Consider the following 19,287-nt stretch of genomic DNA (forward strand, 5'->3'; position numbering starts at 1 on the left):
TAATTCTGACCAGAGATAAATCCCGTCTCCCCTAAACCTTCCTAAAATTTGTCTGTACAAATACTGTATATAAATAAATGCACGCAAATTAGAAGAAATAACTTTGCAGTGGATAATATTTTGTTTTAGATGACCAACGTCGTGGAAACGTGTTTAAGTTTTATGAGATCATCATTCCAAATCAGCAAATCCATCGAACCCACCCCACTTCCTACTGTTGCCAAACAGTTTACCGATTCTCCAAGAGGACTAGCCCTTTCTAATCATGCCACGGAAAAGCATTCCCCCACTCACAACACTGCATGTAGAATGTCAAACAGCAAGGTAAATCTTTTAATTTCTATACAGCAAGGTAAATCATTTAACTCCTATGCAACTTCTTTTAGTGGGCTTATTGTAAGTTTTATATTACTTTTATTTTACTTTTCTTTTTTAACTTTGCGTAGAACTTCGATTTTACAATCTATTTCATTATCAAAGATTGTGATAGATACATGACAGTCGTTTTCAGTCTCTCTTTTTGGTACGTGCTTTGCTTGTCAATCTAGCCATGTTTTATGAATAGACTACAGTGTACTGTATATATATCTTTTATTCCCTTTCAAAAATTGCCTGACCAGTTTTTAATTTGTGAATTCAATTATAATCTTTTGTGTATAATACAATAGATTTTCAGCCTAATACTTGTGTCCATGCAATGCGCAATAATACGAACAATAGTTTTCAATGGCACTTTCCCAAGGACAATTTAATCACATTGAACAATTCCTGATAGTTGAGCATGACTCCAAATTCTTCCTCTTCAGTTTTTATACCTGTTTCAACTCTCTAATCTTTGCCATTACTCAAATTTGTTTCTATCGATTGCACAACTTTGTGATATAACTTTGATTTTCCATGCAGTTAGCATGTATATGAAGATTATAAGTAAATAACCGTTATTTGATAGTCCATGATGGCTTATCAAGTTCGAGAAGATATTTCTATTAGTCAACAGGTTTTGCTGCAAATAACTTCCAATATTATTCTTATTGCTGAATATTCGAAATGTGGTTGATGGTTTGTGTTAGTACAAGATTTTAAATCGTTGGTTAGCGATGTATTAGAATTTAGATAGTGTATAATAGATAATAGAAAAGGTAGCTAAGACAATTCCAAGAACTTTGATTCATCGGCTTAATTTGCTTTGATCTGAAATCATCGTTGTTGGCGGAAAATTTCCCCATCTCAATAACAGTGAAATGTTTGTGTTATGCACAAATTTCTTGTTATTCCAACCTGGTTGCAGACAGCACGTTTGTTCCTTGTTTTCGGTCTGTTCTGTTTAGTAGGCCATAGCCCTAGGAAGGGCCGTGGACATTTCTCTCTAGAATAGTTTACTGCTCACAAACATGAGAAAAATCAAAGACTTTAGTCGAAAGGGTGCCACTTCGCAATCGACGACATGCCTTTAGGTATCTTGCCAAAAACACAGCTACATGGTCTTGAGCGCTGTCGAACCGGCGCTTTGGTGTGTATTATATTGTATGAAAATATTGAAATTTTAAGTTTAACACAAAATGTTGTCTACGTGCTATTTTGTATTGAGGATGTATGGACATTTTGGTTCCTGTTTAATTGTTTATGCCACATTTACCTCGACACATTTGGTTACGTATTTTTTTTTGTGCTGCAGCTATTGCATCGTAAGGTGTGTTACAATATGCTCTATGTTGCACAAATGATTACAATGCATTGTTTAAAAAATGTTGAAAACCTTAAAACTGATTTATGATGTTTGCGTGAATGCGTTAATACAGGTTGTTTTGCTTGTTGATACATGTTTTTCGATCACTTTCGTTTACTTACGCTCTTACAGACTAGGAGTGACGTCGATAGGTTTGTTGAGCATGGTTCAAGTTGGTTTGGTTTGGTTTTGAATGTTTATCCTCGGACTGACAAAGCCTTGATTGGTTGGTTATTCCTGACAGTTTCGCATACTTGTAGAGCCTTTTGACACAGGACCGGTTACCGAGATTGGCAGAGTGAAGTTTTCCGATTGTTGGAGTGTTGTTGCCGGGGAATTATTCCATCCATTAGATGCCACTGAATGGAGAACAGTCCTGAAATGCGTTGCTCAAGCGCACACCCCGAAAGTCGAACATGCGCCGCGTGATCTTAAGCCGGGCACGTTACTACTGAGCTAATCGGGCTAACAAGTTCGTCAACGTATGCTTCAAAACTGAAGCTACTCATCTCACGCACACAAAATTTCCTATAGGCTTTATGTCGTTGTTTGCAAACACGTGTAAAAGAAAATACTGGAAGATGGTCGTAAATATCATCCGGGCTGGCAACCTTTTTCAACTGTGGAGACCAGATCAAACTCTAAGGTCTCAACGAGCCGTGCTAAATTTTCACTTACAACACCACTCAGTTCCCTTCACTGTTTTACTTGCAAATTGATAAAGTTTTATTCATATTAAAATGTTTGTAACGACAACAGGAAATACAAGATGCATTTTGCTGATACTGCAGCGTTGATACGCAGCATTTTGATATTGTTTTGGTTTAAAAGTTTTTAAAGTTCCGATAGTAGTTTAAGTTCGATGTAAAAGAGGCGAAGCATCTTGCAAGTGTCAAAAATTTTGTCCTATATTACTATTAGCTCTTGGTGTGTGTCATTGACGAAAATACTATTTCACACGCACGAACCGTATTCCCAAACACTAATTCATTTTTTTGGAAGTGTTTTACACATCATGGGTATCTGTTTTCTTGGTTATTTGTGGTTGCTATTATTAGCTATTATATGCCAACAAAAAATATAATTAATTTAAGTCAAACATTCTCTTTTTGATTCTGTATAACTGTGATTCTCGTGTATACTTTGTTTAGGATCAACTTCAAATTGTTTCCGCTCAGAGTATTAAAGAAGCCGAATTCAAAAGTATGGTAATAGATGCGTTTCATAGGCCATCTAATCAGAAGCAGTCAGGTAATTGAAAATGTTTGATAAATAAACTTTTTCCTATGTATATAGTTATCTGTTTCACCCCAAAAAAGTAAATTTGCAAAATTGTAAACTAAAAAAGTTAAAAGTCATGTCAAAGGTGGTCATTTAGTGGCCGTTAATAACCGTTTAAGTGTTAATAGTCAAGGCTGCAATGCAATTCCATATGTATGGTTTTAGTTTGCAAACTCTCTTAAAAATAAAAGCTAATTGCATACCAAATACAGGAACATCTACACATCACTTAGCTGCTTCCAACGATCTTCCAAGTGACACCCAGTTGGATTCAGCTTTCCATCGTCAACAGAAAGCTGCAGTTCAAGTTCAAAAGATACATGGTTGTGTGGGTAGCTCATTGCCCCCTGTGTCCATCATTTCCAACAGCGAAGCCCATTCTTGCGCGTCTACATTCAATCCTGGAAGCTCATCTTCTTCCAACTTTTACCATAAGTATGAAAGTTGTGCGTATGTGATGGAATAAACCAGTGCCGTATTTAGTGTTTTTGCTGACTTTTTTCTGGTGTGTTCTAATTGACGCTCTAGCTGGTTTTTGAACTTCAAACTCTGAGCAGGTTCCATAAAATTTCTTATTCTGAAATGAATTAGATCTTGTCTTAGATCTGTGCTGTCTCCATATTTACTTCTCACTCTCAGGTTTAATTAAAGTCTTAACTTGTCATCGTACCGATAATCCGATATTGGTTACCAGTTTATTGGGTTCTTACTTTTGTGGTCCTAACCATACGCGCCGACTTCCGGGGGGGCCGGGGGGCGGCGCCCCCCGTAAATTTATGGCTAAGGGGCAACAAAAATGGTTTATAACAAGTGGTGTTTCAAAGATAAAACACTTCGCGAAAGAGATTTTGATCATTTAAAGTTAAACGGACTTAAAGAATGCCGAAAGCGTAAAATAGCCTACGTTGCTCTTGCCCGCAAAACAGCAGTTGATCGCATGGCCTTCTCATACGGTATGGAAATTTCAAAGTAGATGGTAGAGTAACTTACGCTGCTGGAATAGGCACGCAACTATTCACGGCAATATTAAGTAAACCAGCTAAATTAGACGCTCTATTTTCAACAAGGTCTTCCCCGCTGTGAGATCAATTATGATTCAACAGAACGCATTGTTTTGTTCGCAATGTGTGAGAATTAAATCAAAAACCGATAAAAGAAAAGGTGTTTAATGGTCTTGGTCGCAGATATTGCCTGCATTAACGACGTCTCTTACCGCTATTATCACCTAGCTAACCTGACATCATTGTTTTATGCGGCCGTTCAGGTTTTACATCAACTTCAACGATCATGGAATGTTACGTAATGAGAACGATTATATCCTACACGCAAAAACTAAAAAAACTGATCTCTTAAAACAGCTCTTTCCGCTGTTTTGTGTCGTGAGCTTTGCATATTGTTCAACAAGTGCATAAAGTTTAGAATTGACAAGATATCATTAAATTTGAAAATTAAGTTTGAATCACCACAAATAAACGTATCCAAAACTTTTAGTTCGGCCGACGCCATTACACACTCCGTAATCTACGTCGGCAATGATTTTGCCGCAGCAAAAATGTGTTCATTTTGAAAACTGCCGAGCTTGTCCCGTGTATAAGTTGAATCTGTCTTTGTGTATAAGTTGAATTACTTGCGAACATCAACCTATACTTGAATCTTAGCTCTTGTTTGACAAGCTTCGTTTCGCATACGTATTTTGTATAATTTCGTATGTTACTGACGGGGGGGACCACGTGAAGGTGCTTGTCTTCTTCCCCTATACTTGAATATATACGGTATTCAATAAAAGACTATAAAGACTTTCGATAAAAAACAGAAGAGAAAACACTTCGCCGTTGTTAACGCTTTGAAGGTAAGTAATTAACAAAACGAGCGAAACGAAGCTAATAAAACTGATAGCGGGTTTCCACTCTGCTTGAGATCATGATTTTTTGCGTTTTATTTCGATAACTTCACTGTCTTGATCGTTGGTATTCACTCGCATGAAAAGGAAATGAATCGGCTTGTTTTCCAACTGTTCCAATTATGAGCTAACAATATCAAAATTTTTACGACTAGGCGTACTGCATGCGTAAAACTAATCGTTTCAAGCAGCGGTTCTAATAAATTCGGTTTGCGACCTAGGTGTCAATATAAGCAAGACACTAAGCTTAATCAAAGACTATTTTAATTGAGTAAAATAGCGTTATGGTTATGACGTCATCACTTTTCTCGCCCCCCAAGGTTTTTTGAAAAGTCGGCGCCTATGGTCCTAACATAATACGCAGGTCGACAGAAAAAATAAACTTTTTCATGTAGTTTAGAATTCAACCACTGGCCGATCTGTTACTATCCAAAATTGCTAAAGTTGATAGTTTAAGTAGTAGTTAAAACATTTAGTCTTTGTGTATATTTTGTGTGATTTTGAGCTACTTTTGTGCCATTGTTTGTTACCTTACAAATAATGGACTTGGTACTTTTGCTGAACAAAGCGTCTGGCAACACTGACAATGGGGAAAGATGTTTAATTTTTTAACGTAAAACTAGGAGTTTTGCAGTGATTTGAGATTCAGTGCAGGGTTGATCGGTTTAAACCGGTTAAAACCTGGTTTAAACCGGGCAGTTGTGACCACCTATTACTGGTCAAAACCCCTTTAGTGTATGAATCAAGTTGCTTTTCAATTGAATTAAAATATTATCCTCCATGTTTAGTAATAATGTTCAACTATATTTTGTTTTGGTCAACAATAACCTAAATGCTGGATTTGGAACAAAAAATATTCAATTTCTCTGTTTATTTTTGATATTTCAATCAGTTGGTTATTTTAATCATTGAGAAAATTCAAATTCTAATAATAAGTTTCTGATGAACCAAGAAATGCTTGGTAGAACGATGAACCACTTGCACAGCCAACTGAAGTACAAGAATTTATTCCAACAATTTTTTTTTTATGAAAAACATTTGCCATAAAATTTTTGCAACATTTGCCCTCCCGTTGCGTAGCACATAAGACGTAGCGACATGTAATTAAGGTAGTAGTCTTAACGCTGTTTGATGTCTTGTTTTTGGCGGCGCTGAAACAAGAGAAAAATCCAAGATAAATATAATCTTTCCTACGGCAGCCATCTATGGCTGCCTGACAGGTCGGTATTGGTGGCCATTAATGAAAGTTCAGGAGGCCATAGCCGCCAGCTATTTCGAGGCCTGCATATCAAAATGGTCACAACTCACAACTGCTTTTATATTTCCTAAATAGCCCATAGCCCAGGTAGCCGATCATTCACTACATAAAAATATTTTCTGGGTTTTAACCGGTTTAAGCCTAGTTTTCACCGCTTAAAACCAGGTTTAAACCGCTTATTGGTCAAAACCAGTTTTGACCACTTAGAGATCAACCCTGATTCAGTGATCTTCTGGCAATTTGAATTCTCAAAACTATCATTTTAAAGGGATATAAAGTAAATTTAGCTTAGAGTTCAAAATCGAAATTACATCGGCCTCCTGTCAGGCCTCCAGTTTGCACGATGGCAATGCCTGTATAGTGTCTAGTGCAGTGGTTTTCAACCAGGGTTCCGCGTAACCCTAAGGTTCCGCCAGTAAGTCTAGGGCAGGGGTTCTTAAACTTTTTTAACCCCACCCCTTAAAAAAAAGTTTGCGTGGACCCCCATTGTGGCCTAGTCCGAGAAACTTTTTTGATCAGCATGAATTGGACATAACGCAATAAAATTAAAATGAATTGGTAACAAAATTTATGTTTTATTAAATTTAAGAAATAGCGAATGCAGATTGTTTTTCAATATCTTCGATTTAATTTTATTAATGTGAAGGATGCTGCTGTTTGTTTTCAACAAGAATATGAAATTGTGACTTCGTGTTTGATAGGGCAACACGCATGTCATCCTTTGCATCCAACCGGTTTCGACTCTTTGTTTTGATAGTTACCAAGGATGAAAATCCTGACTCACATAAATATGTAGTCTCAAAAGGGATTAAAGCAGCCATGGCTCTCTTTACCAAATGAGGATAGACTTGCGTGAATGAACTCCAAAAATCGCCAATACTTTTCGAATTGAAGGACATTGATTCCATTGCCCTTAGTTCAATGAACTCATCTTTTGCAAGGTCGTCACCACTGATAGATTCCAGTTCGAGGAAAGGGTAACGTATCCACTATCCATGCTGTATCTTTAATATCTTCTGGGGCTAAGCAGTAACTTCTGAAAGAGTTTTGCAATGCTTCCAGATGTCTGCACATGTCTGTGTGCAGAGAAGATGGTAGAGCATTACAAACTGCAGTTCCATTTTGAAGCATCAATTCTTCCAACGTTTAGAAATTAGAATAGTTGTTAGTTTCCAATCTCCTTTTCCACAGACATAACCTGTCCTGAAAAGCTTTAAGTTTTTCAGAAACGTCCATAGTTGTAAAGGCAGGGCCTTGAATAGAATTTACCTCATTCATATGAGTAAAAACATCTGCCAAGTAAGCTAACCCTTGAATAAACTCTTCACTGTTAAACTGCTTTGTGAGTTTAATGTTTTTGTCTCTTAGAAAAAAAGGAACTTCCATTCGAAGCTCAAATAAGTGCTTCTAAACTTGTCCCCTTGACAGCCAGCGAACTTCTGTATGATAGAGGAGAACTTCATGTTCCGCTCTCATTTCTTGACATAACCTCTTGAATATTCAATGGTTCAAAGCACGAGCTCTGATAAAATTAACGATTTTCACACTACCAGACAAAAAAATTTTCAAATTTGTTGGGAGAATTTTCGATCCAAATGCATGGCGATGTAAAAAGCAATGAGTAACGATGACCTGAGGAAAATCATCAGCGTTGTTTGAACTTAATCTCTTTTCTTTTGAAAAAATTATTTCATTTTTGAATTATACACCAAGATTTCCATTGGGCCTTCATGGACCCCCTAAAACTAGTCCGTGGACCCCTTGGCCTTGGGGGTCCACGGACCCCAGTTTAAGAATCCCTGGTCCAGGGGTTCCGCAAGTTTACATTCAAATCTGAAGGTTTATTTTATTATTATATGCATATTGTTTAAATATAATCAAATATTGATTAAGTGATTTTAATAAATGTAATTAAGTTATTTGAATAAATGTAATTTTTTACAGTTTGTATTTTTATTGTACATAAATAAATCTGAACTCGGGTATTTTAATTTAATTTTATTAATCAAACGATGTTTTTTGCATAAGGCAATTACATTATTGAACAGGGGTTCCTCGAGCTTTTGGAATGTTTCATTGGGTTCCGTTCCACCAAAAACGTTGAAAACCACTGGTCTAGTGTGTATATAGATCGCTATGACGCTATAGTCAAAATAACCTTTTCTTTGACTGACTAATGTACTTTTAATTTTACTGCTCGTTTTGGTATTGATTAACCCAACATAGAACTGCCCCATTCTTATAAAGAAAAACAGTCACTTATGAATATAAAAAATATTGTGTCAACTGTTCCCCAAATTGTTTTTCAAAACCAGAATTCAGTCTACTTTTAATCCATCTTTGGAAACCCATCATGCTATCGTTTTATTCTCAATAAAATTATACACTTTTTACATTAACACCAGACATAGTTCTCCAAGTAAACCCGTGCAGGTGATTTCAATGCAAGTTAAACTAAGCCACACCTATCGTGTTCTATTCTGCAAAATCATTAGTTGAAGTTTGAGGTAGCCTACAGTTATTGTAATTATATTATAATCAGTAAATATTAATTAACTACGAAGCCCAGTGTCCTGGAAAATAGTGTTATTAGCACCCAGCCACCCATTCTATGCGTTCATAAAAGTGGTTTTTGCTCATTTTGTCGTATGAAAACTGTCTTCGTGTTAAAGATAAAAACTAGCACTATCCAAGCTGGAAGGTTGACTAACAGTTTAGTTTGCACAATGTTTGTAAGCTAGACAATAGACATGCGTCTATCTCAGCTTGGCAAATGCCAAACCCCGGAGTGGATACAATCGAGTTAAGAATTTCTGCATTAACGGATTGGGTCAATTATCAAAATTGCCTCGACTCTACCATAAATTGAGATATGAAATAGGATATCAAAAATTGTTGTTTTTGCGAAAATTGAAAGATTTTACGTTTTGTACACCTACCCTAAATACTGTGCTATAATATGTATCCATTAATCTGCGTCATGGAGGTGTCCAAATAGCTGGAATGCACTCAACAAACTACAATTTTGATACCATTTTACTTTAACACAAAATTATTAGCAAAAAGTAATGCAACCTTAACTGGAAGCTAAAAACATAACTGGGCACCTTCTTTCCCAATGTTTTGCATGGAATCACAAAGATTGAAGCAAACATATGGCTAGTAAGCTTATTTAGTCTATTTCGGCCTGTTTTGCATTAACTGTTTTTGCTATGGTACTGCATAATATATTGATAGTAAACGCAATGTCAACTGTTTTATAACTTCTGGAAAAAATAGCGTAATTTTGATGTATCTCCCAAGCATGGGTAATTGGGTATGATGAAGAAAGGCGAGCTCGTAGTCGGATTAAGCACCCCAAAATTAATTCTTAAAATCCAAACAGTATGAAAAAAAGTTATTTTTTTACCTGTGTAATTATTATAAAGAAATAAAGGTGATAAAAATGAATCGCCTATTGTCAAAAATAAAATAGAATTCTCCAAAGCTGAAGCATGTTTTTGAAGTCATATTTTCTGCAGCAGACAATGCTTCTTGGTCTGTTAAAAACGTTTATTGAATTACACACTAGTAGTATTGCACAACGTTACATGCAACGTGTAACAGCAAAAAGATGATAATCAACCCATGTCAAAATTTTCAGCCAAATTTGTGTATTACACGTATTTTCATTACAACTAACTTATGTGGCATAACTTTTCTTCAAATGTCATGTGCTGAAACTAATTGTTCATTTGAGCCAATCCATCAATTGACAAGCCTTGTGGCCACCAAGCCAACTTTTTTCGAAGTACCGTACTTGGTCTATTTGACACTTCTTCGATGATAATGTGATACAATTGTGCATTAAAATACAAAAATCCGACATTGGGTAAAATCACGGTTGGTGAAACTCAACTTGCATGAGCGTATGACTGATACTGGTGCATGAAAAGAAGCAAACATCATTCTGTATTTTATTTTTGCGAAAACATCCATTGATCTCGTGATTAAACCTCATAATAAAGCGTGAAGTAGGGAAGTGTGTTTGGAATTTTACGCATTTAGGTTGGGAACAGTGTATTGCAAATCAGCCCTGGATACCTGCGTAAATATCTGGGTTATGACTCATATATCATGCACCAGCCCACGGTAGAATTGATGAAGGCATTTGTTTACAGCATAGTTTACGCAGAAACCTTACACAGTGGGTGTAATGGTTCAATCAATATACCTTTTACTTAGAGTCAAATTCCGCTCGTGAGAACACTCATTTATATGCAGTCGAAACACACAGGTATTTTTTTTACAGTTTGCCGTGTTGAACATTCTTCAGTATAGTTCTCAGTTTCAAGTTTTAACACGTGATTGTCCAATATAATAGATTATGATATTCATCTCCAACTAATCAACAGGCAGTTGAAGTTTTATTTGATGCCAAATGTGTCGTTTTTCATCAACTTGTACGACGCAATATGACGGCTCGCCAGCACGTGCTTTGTGTACTTTATGCGCTCTCATATATGAGGACGTTCAAGGTTTGAAATGTACGTTTGATTCCACCCAAATTTATCTCTTAACAAAGTGTTTACAACATGAATTGCTGGCTGAATAAACTGTATGTTAGAACTTTTACCAGCTTAATGTGTTAGCTCTGATCGATGCATTGTATCTACTGATTTCAAATTGTAAAAAATGCTGGCATTAATGCTTTGCAGGGAAAGGAGCGTTTTTTACAGAAACAATTGTTTTGAAAAATGTTTCGAAAATTAGATTTTCAAAATAAGGAGTACAACAATGGGTCCACCAAGCAAACGTTTTTTGTGATAGCCTATTCCGCAAAAAAGTTACGTCTTGCTGCATTTCTTATGCCCCTGACAATAGTCATTTATAATGGTTGATTAGCAGCGTGAGAATATTATTGACAACTTGATAGAGCTAAAACTCTTTTAAAAAATTAAATTTGTCGGCCAGTTGTGCCTTTCTATGCTTCCATTCAGAATACCAGCAATGTTTTTTATTAATGTATTTTGAAGTAGTTCCTTTTTTAGAATTGCAATTAGTAGATTTCTCTTGCAAATCCAGGAGTATAACTGCAATAGTGTAAACGGCACAATGTAATTCGGAAATGATGTACACTCTTCAAAATTGTGCTCTATTTTTACCAAACATCTAGAAATATCCAACTGACGTACCAGGTACCACCTTTTTAATCTTGATTATATACAGGTTATCTCAAATAATATCTTGCAAAGTTTCATCCGATGTAAACAACTTCATGTTCTTTTTGATATGGTAGTGCATACGAAATTGACATCGAAGAGCTGACTTTTTCGTATTCTTGAAGCGTGTCTTTTACCAATTACTACATGGAAACTATTTTTAATGTGACCTCTAAACAACTGCAAACACGCCACAAGTATTCAAAATATGACGTTAAGTAGCCTAGGTAATCATTTCAAGTACAATTATGGACTGAGTCTTAGAGTGGTGTGGGGGTGTTTCTTGTGGTTCCATTAATGTATGTGACGTTGCTCTTGTAAAAAGTCTTGCATTGGGTTTAGTTTTTCGTCCTTCAAAGATAGATCTGAAATTTAAAAGATGTGTTTTGTGGGTGGTAGGCATAGGCGCCGACTTTTCAAAAAACCTTGGGGGGCGAGAAAAGTGATGACGTCATAACCATAACGCTATTTTACTCAATTAAAATAGTCTTTGATTAAGCTTAGTGTCTTGCTTATATTGACACCTAGGTCGCAAACCGAATTTATTAGAACCGCTGCTTGAAACGATTAGTTTTACGCATGCAGTACGCCTAGTCGTAAAAATTTTGATATTGTTAGCTCATAATTGGAACAGTTGGAAAACAAGCCGATTCATTTCCTTTTCATGCGAGTGAATACCAACGATCAAGACAGTGAAGTTATCGAAATAAAACGCAAAAAATCATGATCTCAAGCAGAGTGGAAACCCGCTATCAGTTTTATTAGCTTCGTTTCGCTCGTTTTGTTAATTACTTACCTTCAAAGCGTTAACAACGGCGAAGTGTTTTCTCTTCTGTTTTTTATCGAAAGTCTTTATAGTCTTTTATTGAATACCGTATATATTCAAGTATAGGGGAAGAAGACAAGCACCTTCACGTGGTCCCCCCCGTCAGTAACATACGAAATTATACAAAATACGTATGCGAAACGAAGCTTGTCAAACAAGAGCTAAGATTCAAGTATAGGTTGATGTTCGCAAGTAATTCAACTTATACACAAAGACAGATTCAACTTATACACGGGACAAGCTCGGCAGTTTTCAAAATGAACACATTTTTGCTGCGGCAAAATCATTGCCGACGTAGATTACGGAGTGTGTAATGGCGTCGGCCGAACTAAAAGTTTTGGATACGTTTATTTGTGGTGATTCAAACTTAATTTTCAAATTTAATGATATCTTGTCAATTCTAAACTTTATGCACTTGTTGAACAATATGCAAAGCTCACGACACAAAACAGCGGAAAGAGCTGTTTTAAGAGATCAGTTTTTTTAGTTTTTGCGTGTAGGATATAATCGTTCTCATTACGTAACATTCCATGATCGTTGAAGTTGATGTAAAACCTGAACGGCCGCATAAAACAATGATGTCAGGTTAGCTAGGTGATAATAGCGGTAAGAGACGTCGTTAATGCAGGCAATATCTGCGACCAAGACCATTAAACACCTTTTCTTTTATCGGTTTTTGATTTAATTCTCACACATTGCGAACAAAACAATGCGTTCTGTTGAATCATAATTGATCTCACAGCGGGGAAGACCTTGTTGAAAATAGAGCGTCTAATTTAGCTGGTTTACTTAATATTGCCGTGAATAGTTGCGTGCCTATTCCAGCAGCGTAAGTTACTCTACCATCTACTTTGAAATTTCCATACCGTATGAGAAGGCCATGCGATCAACTGCTGTTTTGCGGGCAAGAGCAACGTAGGCTATTTTACGCTTTCGGCATTCTTTAAGTCCGTTTAACTTTAAATGATCAAAATCTCTTTCGCGAAGTGTTTTATCTTTGAAACACCACTTGTTATAAACCATTTTTGTTGCCCCTTAGCCATAAATTTACGGGGGGCGCCGCCCCCCGGCCCCCCCGGAAGTCGGCGCGTATGGTGGTAGGTGATGTTGCCTGCAGTACCACATCAACTTAAGAAGTGTCATCATGTTGTTAATGTGAAAATGTTAAAGCAACGGTAATTGGACATGATTCAAAGCAACGTTTTATCGCTTTTTTGCAGCAGTGGGATGATTATTTTTTGTCTGCGTTTTACTAGTATTACATTTCCTTCTTGGCAATATGATCGAAATTGGCAAGCCCATACTCTCTAAAAGTTTTTAGACCGCAAGTACGTGCAAACTGCTGCAGGCCATGACTAATTTTAATGGTTGAGTCAATCAATATGCAAGAATCAGTTAATTGCCGCCTGATAGTAGTTACAGGAAAAAACATAATAGTTAATTTATTTTTACCGTAATAAACAATTAAACATATCATTAATGTGAAAGATTTTTATTATTCTTGGAGGGCCTGCAATGTAGCATGAGGTATGCCTGCCATCTAACATCTATTATTATGCTTCCGAGAAATTTTTGTGATGTCCAACTGTGCACAGTTTGGGAGACTTCGTGCTTAACAAATGCATTGTTTAATAAAAGTAATTTGCGTTCTTCTGGTGACTATTTACTAGGTTACCTCCTGAAAAGCTAGTTATCATCTTTAACATCAGGAGGTAACCTAGTAAATAGTCACCAGAAGAACGCAAATTACTTTTATTATAAAATGCCTGGTGAACAGTCTCTCTCTGTTTTTAAATGCATTGTTTGGTACATAATATTTTAAGATTATCCCCAGGTTAGTTATATGTCCGGTCAGATCGGCAACTGCCTTTTCAGATTACTTTCAACTTTTGATTTGTTTATTGTGTTTGCAGGCCGATATAAAGATGCAAACTTGTTTTTGAATAAACTTTGCCGTGATTGCAAGCTTCCTTATTTTCAGTATTAACACCACGTATGTTTGGTTTTACAAAGTTGGAAAGACTAATTCACTGCCACAGCACCGTTTCTTGTATGTAAATCAGTTTCTCTTTTGCTGTATTGGCGTTTATAACGCAATCAACAAAGGATGTAATCAATAGGCGGGATTTTGTGTAGATTATTGCAGAATTCCATGTTAGTGTTATACCGTACTTTAATAGGTACGTGTAATGACGTGAAATTTTGTTAATTTCAGGTCTAACAATTCTCACTTTCATCAGCCGTCGCATGAGACAACACCCACTCCTTCCTTGGCCGATGGCCTTGCAATGAAACCACCCGCGGCGAATAATCATCTCTATCAGGTAAAATATTATTGTTATCTGCGTTGAAGAACTCAATATTTGTTTGGAGGTGAAGACAAATTACTTTAATGGTTAGTTAATAATGTAATAGACAAATTACTTTAATAATTAGTGGGAACGTTAACTCTAACGCGCTCCATGAGTTTACATTTTACTATACCTCTTTGAGGCCGCCGCAGGTCACCTCTTTGAGGCCGCCGCAGGTCACCTCTTTGAGGCCGCCGCAGGTCACGTTGTTACATCCAGGCACAGCAGCCAATGGATTGTGGGTTCATCGAGCATTCTTAGATCCACATATCCATCCTGGGGTTGGCATACAGGACATTGGTAGGTAATGTGGTATGCAGTCTGAAAATCTGAGCCACATGCACAAGATGATGAGTCGGCGAGGCCCCATTGAAGCATGTTACTATTGAACGTGGACGTGCATTCCTGTTGGGAAGAACAGTGCATTGAATCGTGACTTGCCATTCACTGTTCCAAACTTCGGAATAGTGGAAGTTGGAGTTGCAGATAGCCGCAGCTTGGTGGGAAAAAAGGCTTGAAGTGAGAGCTTAGGACAATCTGGTTGAGGAGGTGGTCATCCCTTGACATAGCTTGTAAAACAGTACTACGTACGTGGTTTTTCCTACGCAGTCTAGTACTTGCAATGCCTGATAGTACCGGCAGAAAGTCAGTCGGAATTAGAAGTAGGCAACCAGTAATTATTCTCATGGTGGATTGGTGGTGTTGAAGGTGTATAAATTGTACAAAAGCTGTTTATCGAACACACAACGTTTATCTATGTGCAAGCTACATCGTGGAGGCACCGAAAAAAGCTCATAGGTTTGCCAAAGTCAAGTTGTCTCCACTAATTTAAATAAAATTTAAATGGTAGAAGAGAAAGTAAGTTGACTGCGCCACGATCTCCGTACACACACTGGACAGAATTCACAGCGAAAACAGAAAAGTTTAAAGAACTTTGCCGTGAGTTGCCGGTGGTGAGGGTGAAGATTCCTCACAAGTTCCATAATCATACGGACCATTATGTCGGTCAGGATGCAGGCGAAGCAGCTTGCAAGTAAGGCCGCGATGCCATACGGTGTCATGGGCAGCTGTGAGATCTAGAAAGACAGCGTCCGCCTTTTTTTAGCCTCAAAGCAGTGGCTTAGAGTGGCTGAGACTTGAATTGTTTGTTTTGTTTTATTATCTCTATCCTGCATTGCGGGAAAGCGGACTTGAGCGCTATGCATTCATCCAACCAAAGCAACAACGTTCTTATGGATTGACATAATGAAAACTGCTTAGACTTAAAGCGTCATACGAAACAACATTGAGTGATATAGCCTCCTCAGTTTTCCAACTTTACTCTTGAGAAGTGTAACTTTATCCTTTTTACATTCATATAACGTCTACATACATTAAACCTGAATTGAATACATTAAACTTGAATTGAACCTGAAATACATTGAATCTGAATAGAACGAACTTTGTTAGTGAGGGAAATGCAATGGCAATGGTGTGTACCGCATAACACCGATTGCAAATATCTGGCTTAGATAGATTCAAAATTCGCAAATACGTCGTAACACTAACAGCGAGAAGGTTATGAGACGCTGTTGTACCGCGTGCACACAGTTTGTTGACATGTGTTTGGTGTTTTAGTTGAAATCCAGTTTTTACTCACAATTGTTAATGGTTTCGATAAAACAGCGTAATATTTTCTCTTTTGCCTTGCTAAATAATCAGTTCCTATATAGCCTAATGACATAGGACCAAGGTTATTTTATTTCTTCCTGACTATTGATATAATTTTACTCTACTTATTAGTTTTAATGTTTGCAGAATGGTTTTTTGCCTTCTCCAGTGCCAATAGACTTATGCAAGGTAAGTTCGGCCAAGGATCTTACCACTTCAAGTTCAGCTGTACATTTGCCGACCACATCTGAACGAAATAGTGGGATTGCCCAAGCAGAAATGGTGCTTTCAGGTAAATTGTCGCGGCGACAATTAAATGTCGCCGTATGAAATATTTCAATCCGTAACTGCTCTCTAATTTAATAAAACCTTTCTTGTAGGCTTACTGAAAACTCGAGTAAACTTGAAGTAGTGGGTACAAATTCGTAACAGTGTGTGCACTGGTCATAAATCGGTGCACTAACCTCAATTTTGCTATGAAATGTAGTGTAGCCTACACTTTGCTTTTGAAGCATCTTTAATTTCAACACCAAGTGAATGAAAATAATAAATTTCTTCAAACGTTACAAATTGCAATACTGTGCCACATATGCCGTATCTGTAGATCGTTGCATGCATGAGTGGGTGAATGGTCTCTTTGGAAGAAAGTTTCTACTTGTTTTGAAACGTCAAGTTTTTGCTTTGTAAGTGTTAGGGCTATTCGAAGAAAAAATATTTCATTTCGACGCAAACATTCTTGTTATGATCATTTTAATTTCAAATTCTATCTCTGGTCTAGTATTTTTAGTTTTCTTTAGATATAAAAGCAACTTTCCAAGCTTGTTTAGTTGTTAAATTAAAACGAAAGCAAATCAAGCGAAAATATTCGAACTCAGATATCACATTACAATTTTAAACAGGTAGCGTTGAGCCTATGCTTTCGAAGAATTAGCAATTATTCAGGCTTGCAAGCGCTAAAAACAAAGATATTTCAAAAACAAAGCTCGTTTCGATCAAAATTTGTAATCAGCAATATAAAATAATGAGATGAATATTCTTATTAAGATAACCTTCAGTATAGCATTCCATTATTAGAAATAGTATAATATATGAATTTGCAATGTTTTGGGAGATTTACCATTTTCACTTGCTTGACGTGAGAAATTAAAGATTCTCTAAAGGGAAGTGCTTTCTAAAAATGAGCTTGGTGCAATTACTGTTTGTACTGAAATCGCATTTATATAACAAGGGATTTGAGACGGCAGCTTGAACTTGTGGTTAGACTTGGCTTCAACTTTAACTGATGTTCGCTTTGTCAATTCAGGTTTCAAGGAGAGGGAAGCAACAACATTCATGCAACGTGGGGTAAGATCCGGTTATGAGTTCACAATATGCTCAAAAAGTTCTAAATTAATATGTGAGGCATGTTCGTGTTGCAAGATGTTAAATTAAGTCTCAGAATTCCCTGTCTTTGAATACGAAAGTAACATTTATTGAGATTTTCACATTCTTTCTGTAGAGAGATAGCTTGTTGGAGCAATACTCTTTGGATGAGCCAGGAAACAAGGTCGAGATCAGCAGTGAAGAAGATAGTGAATACAATGCATGGAGTGCTGATAGATCAGTCATGCCGCCCTCTGATCTGTCTGTCACACCATGGACCGTAGTTACCCAAAGCAAGCCTTCACCACATCACAACAATCTTTTAAATGCACATTCACTAATTTCTAACGGCGTTGAAAAGTCTTTGAAAACAAATAGTATTAGCTCTAAAACCTTTGGATCAAAAGCTTCAAGCTTGCCGTCATTGTCACCTAAGACACCTAAGATCCTAATTAATGTCCCTAGAGCCCGTAGTTCAGAAGATCGGCCAGTACACGTGGACTCAGCATTGAGAACATTTGTGCCGCCCAACTTCTCTTCTCCGACCACTGCTTCGTTCAACACATCTGAAGGTAAGTAAGCAGGATAATATGCAAATTTGATTTTGAAATGACCTAAAATCAAAGAATTTTAAACTGTTGACGCACATGTTAATTTCGGCGTAAAGCTGTTAAACAGTTGAATTTCTTCGTAATCAAAGCTTGTTTGCAATATACTATTGAATAACAAAAATATTCTAGTTGTTGTTCAAAATGATGACAGACTAGTTGTCATTTTGTTTTCATTGCAGGTAATGATTGCAGTTCGAAACATGGATCTCTTCGTCAACTGCAACGAACAGATCGTTCCCATCCAGCAGATGTCGTGTTTGATGACACCATTAAGTTTCTCAAAGTAGAAGCATATAATGATTTTGAGAAAGTTGTTCCTGTTCCAATTGACCTGCATAGCCACCCCTTGAGAGCTTCACACGCTTTCGAAATGGAAACAGACTTGACACATCAATTTTTGAAGGATCACGCTGATGCCGGAGAGACGGAAGAGGAAAATTGTGGTGTTCTTGACTTATCAATGCCTCAAAATGGTGCAAGATGCAGTTTTTCTATTCCATCCAATGACCATTCACTTCACACTTCTATTCAAGACTCCGATTCAGATACAATGGAAAAGCGTTTTTCCGAGAGCCATCATTCCAGTCGCTCTTCCACGTCTGATTCTGGAATGCATGTGGCAGCAGACCCATTAGGTATGTCAAAACAATCCAATCCATCACCAACCAAGCAATCATGCACTCAAAGCCCGACGGAACAGTGGTCTGACTTGTCCTCTGAAAATAGCATTAAGTCTTCTTTGCTTCAAGATCAAGCGTCTACTTTAACCTCACGGTAATCAAGTAATAAATTTTGCAAATTTATGATCTTATTTTGTTATGTACGATATTACATCTCTAATATTTATGCCAAAAGTAAAGATTTTGCCAAAAAGAAAGCCTTGTGTTAGGTTAGAGCAGTATTTCTTAACTTGCAGGGAGGGCGTGTCTCATAAACGAGTCAGTGATTTCCAGGGTGGACGTAGGCTAAATGACGAAATTTAAGATGTATTTTGTGATTTGTATAACTACGCTTTATGCTGCGTTCAATGGACGGCAAACTGTTAAAAAGTTATTGTACCATTTTTAATAAAACTCTTGAGTCACTGTACTAATAATTCACATTAATTTTTTCGGGCTTAC

At 37.0% G+C, this 19,287-nt stretch overlaps 1 protein-coding gene across 1 annotated transcript in view; it reads left to right on the forward strand.

The window, feature by feature from the left end:
- Window positions 1-19,287, forward strand: part of LOC145769884 (uncharacterized) — a 65,417-nt gene that overhangs the window by 18,559 nt on the left and 27,571 nt on the right. Inside the window, exons 4-11 of the mRNA XM_082581425.1 lie at window positions 130-324; window positions 2,878-2,977; window positions 3,220-3,442; window positions 14,408-14,516; window positions 16,341-16,485; window positions 17,497-17,537; window positions 17,692-18,127; window positions 18,346-18,940. Coding sequence (XP_082437551.1) covers window positions 130-324; window positions 2,878-2,977; window positions 3,220-3,442; window positions 14,408-14,516; window positions 16,341-16,485; window positions 17,497-17,537; window positions 17,692-18,127; window positions 18,346-18,940 — 1,844 coding nt within the window. The remainder of the gene's footprint in view (window positions 1-129; window positions 325-2,877; window positions 2,978-3,219; window positions 3,443-14,407; window positions 14,517-16,340; window positions 16,486-17,496; window positions 17,538-17,691; window positions 18,128-18,345; window positions 18,941-19,287) is intronic.

Source organism: Aplidium turbinatum, chromosome 5 (assembly GCF_918807975.1).
Source record: "Aplidium turbinatum chromosome 5, kaAplTurb1.1, whole genome shotgun sequence".
In the NCBI taxonomy this organism is placed as follows: Eukaryota; Metazoa; Chordata; class Ascidiacea; order Aplousobranchia; family Polyclinidae; genus Aplidium; species Aplidium turbinatum.